The sequence below is a fragment of the Brassica oleracea genome, chromosome C4, assembly GCF_000695525.1.
Source record: "Brassica oleracea var. oleracea cultivar TO1000 chromosome C4, BOL, whole genome shotgun sequence".
Lineage (NCBI taxonomy): Eukaryota > Viridiplantae > Streptophyta > Magnoliopsida > Brassicales > Brassicaceae > Brassica > Brassica oleracea.
Genome location: NC_027751.1, coordinates 6332418 through 6334673, shown reverse-complemented (window position 1 = coordinate 6334673; position 2256 = coordinate 6332418). Strand labels below are relative to the sequence as shown.

Genomic DNA, 2256 nt, shown 5'->3' with positions numbered 1-2256 from the left:
ATGGATTCTAATCCATATCTATCTTGCAATTTTGTTGATCTTCTTCAAAGTCAACAAGAATCTTCCATTGGTTTAGAATCTTCTTCTATTCCTCTCTTTGGCACGCAAGCTTCAGAAGGTTCAAACTTCGAACAAGAAAGTCCTGCAGCGCGTACACCAAGAAGGGCGTGGACACCAATAGACGATGTCGTTCTCATAAGCTCGTGGCTAAACACGAGTAAAGACCCCGTGGTCGGGAATGAGCAACGCTCTGACTCGTTCTGGAAACGCATAGCAGCGTACTTCTCTGCGAGTCCCATGCTGGCTGGGTGTGAGAAAAGAGGGTCCACGCAATGCAAGCAGCGTTGGCACAAACTAAACGATTTAGTGTGTAAGTTCTGTGGTGCTTACGAGGCCGCTAGTAGAGAGAAGAGTAGTGGGCAAAACGAGAATGATGTTCTCAAAGTTGCCCATGAAATTTTTTACAACTCGTATAAGAAGAAGTTCACGCTTAAACACGCGTGGAAAGAGCTCCGCAATGACCAGAAGTGGTGTGAGCTCTCCACGGTTATAAATGACAGAAGCTCCAAAAAAAGAAAATGTGAAGACGGTTTTGATTCAGCATGCTCTCAAGCTGTTGATGTTGAAGGAACCATCCGTCCCCTAGGTGTCAAGGCAGCAAAAGCGCGAGGTAAGACGCCGATGTGTGATGTGAAGGAGCTCTCTGCCTTGCAAACTATGTGGAGCATCAAGGAAAAGGATTTGGCAATGAAGGAAAAGGTCTCCAAGATGAAGCTACTTGAGAGTCTTGTTACAAAACAAGTGCCTCTAGCTGATTATGAGGAAGCTTTGAAGAAGAAGCTTGTAAATGAGTTGATGTGATCTTAGTTTAAGTGTGGGTCTCGGTCTTAGTCTCGGTTTAAGCTCTAAATATTTGTCTCGGTCTTAGTTTGGGTTTAACCTCTAAGTGTTTTTCAAGTTCAATACTTTCTCGGGTTGTTGGATTTTCATGTTGTTAAAATGCTTTCATGTTTCTCGGCTTAATGAATTTTCATGTTTTCATGTTAATGCTTTCATGAGTGTTCTTGTTCTGTGATCTTTGTTTGTAGTTCTTGGTAACATTTTCTTGTGTTCTAACTTGATACATGTTCTATGTCATTGTCTCAGGTGAAGAAGACAATAAGGTAATGGGACTACTCATTACCATCAAAGCCACGTACCATGTTCGTTTAAAACGAATAAAATACGTGGGATTGGTAGTAATGAGTGTTCCCGCTACCGTATTCAGTTGAAGATTCACGGGTGTTTCATGTCACGGAACAGCTAGACTGAGATGTACTCGGTTGTGTTAGGTCATGGGTGTTGTCTTCAGCGTTTTGTAACGGGTGATCACGGGTGTTTGGTCAGATCACGGGTGTTTGTTGATCATGTGTGTTGTAAATTCACGGGTCTTGTATGTATTATGCATGTGTGTTATACATAGTTTTGTGTTATCTGATCACGGGTCTTGTATGATCACGGGTCTTGTATTGATCACTTCTTGTATTATAAAGTCATCAACCTCACTTCTTCACCAACTCGTCTCTTGTTTTCACAAAGTCATTACAAACGCCAACTCATCACCAAATCATCACCAAATCATCTATGGCATCTTCATCTAATACCAATTTCGAGGAAGTAGATGATGAAAGTTTTGATCAATGTTTTGATCAATATTTTGATCAAACGTTGGAAAATATTTGCATGCATCACGTTGATCAGGAGGAAGCAAGGAAGAGAAGGAAAAAACGAGTTTATATCGAAAGAAATCGTGAAGCAGGCCATCAACGTTTGTGGAATGATTATTTCAGTGAAACTCCGACATATCCTCCAAATCTTTTCCGTCGACGATTTAGAATGAACAAGCCATTGTTCATGCGTATTGTTGATCGACTCTCCAATGAAGTTCAATACTTTCGTCAAAGGGAAGATGGTTTTGGGAGGCTTGGTCTTTCTTCACTCCAAAAATGTACGGCGGCTATTCGTGTCTTGGCGTATGGTACTACGGCGGATACGGTCGACGAATATCTTCGGCTCGGTGAAACTACAACTCGGTTATGTTTGGAGAATTTTGTAGAAGGAATAATCAATTTATTCGGCGATGAATACCTTAGAAGACCAACACCGGCTGATCTTCAACGTCTACTTGATATGGGAGAGTATCGTGGATTTCCCGGAATGATAGGAAGCATCGACTGTATGCATTGGGAGTGGAAGAATTGTCCCACCGCTTGGAAA

At 41.8% G+C, this 2256-nt stretch overlaps 1 protein-coding gene across 1 annotated transcript; it reads left to right on the top strand.

Moving 5' to 3' along the window:
- Positions 1-861, top strand: LOC106337960 (glutathione S-transferase T3-like). The gene has a single exon (XM_013777047.1). It carries the CDS (start codon positions 1-3, stop codon positions 859-861), a length of 861 nt encoding a protein of 286 aa, XP_013632501.1.
- The last annotated feature ends 1395 nt before the right edge of the window (positions 862-2256 follow it).

Excerpts from the sequence above, each read along its gene's own strand:
- LOC106337960 (XM_013777047.1), top strand. The coding sequence starts at position 1 with ATGGATTCTAATCCATATCTATCTTGCAATTTTGTTGATCTTCTTCAA.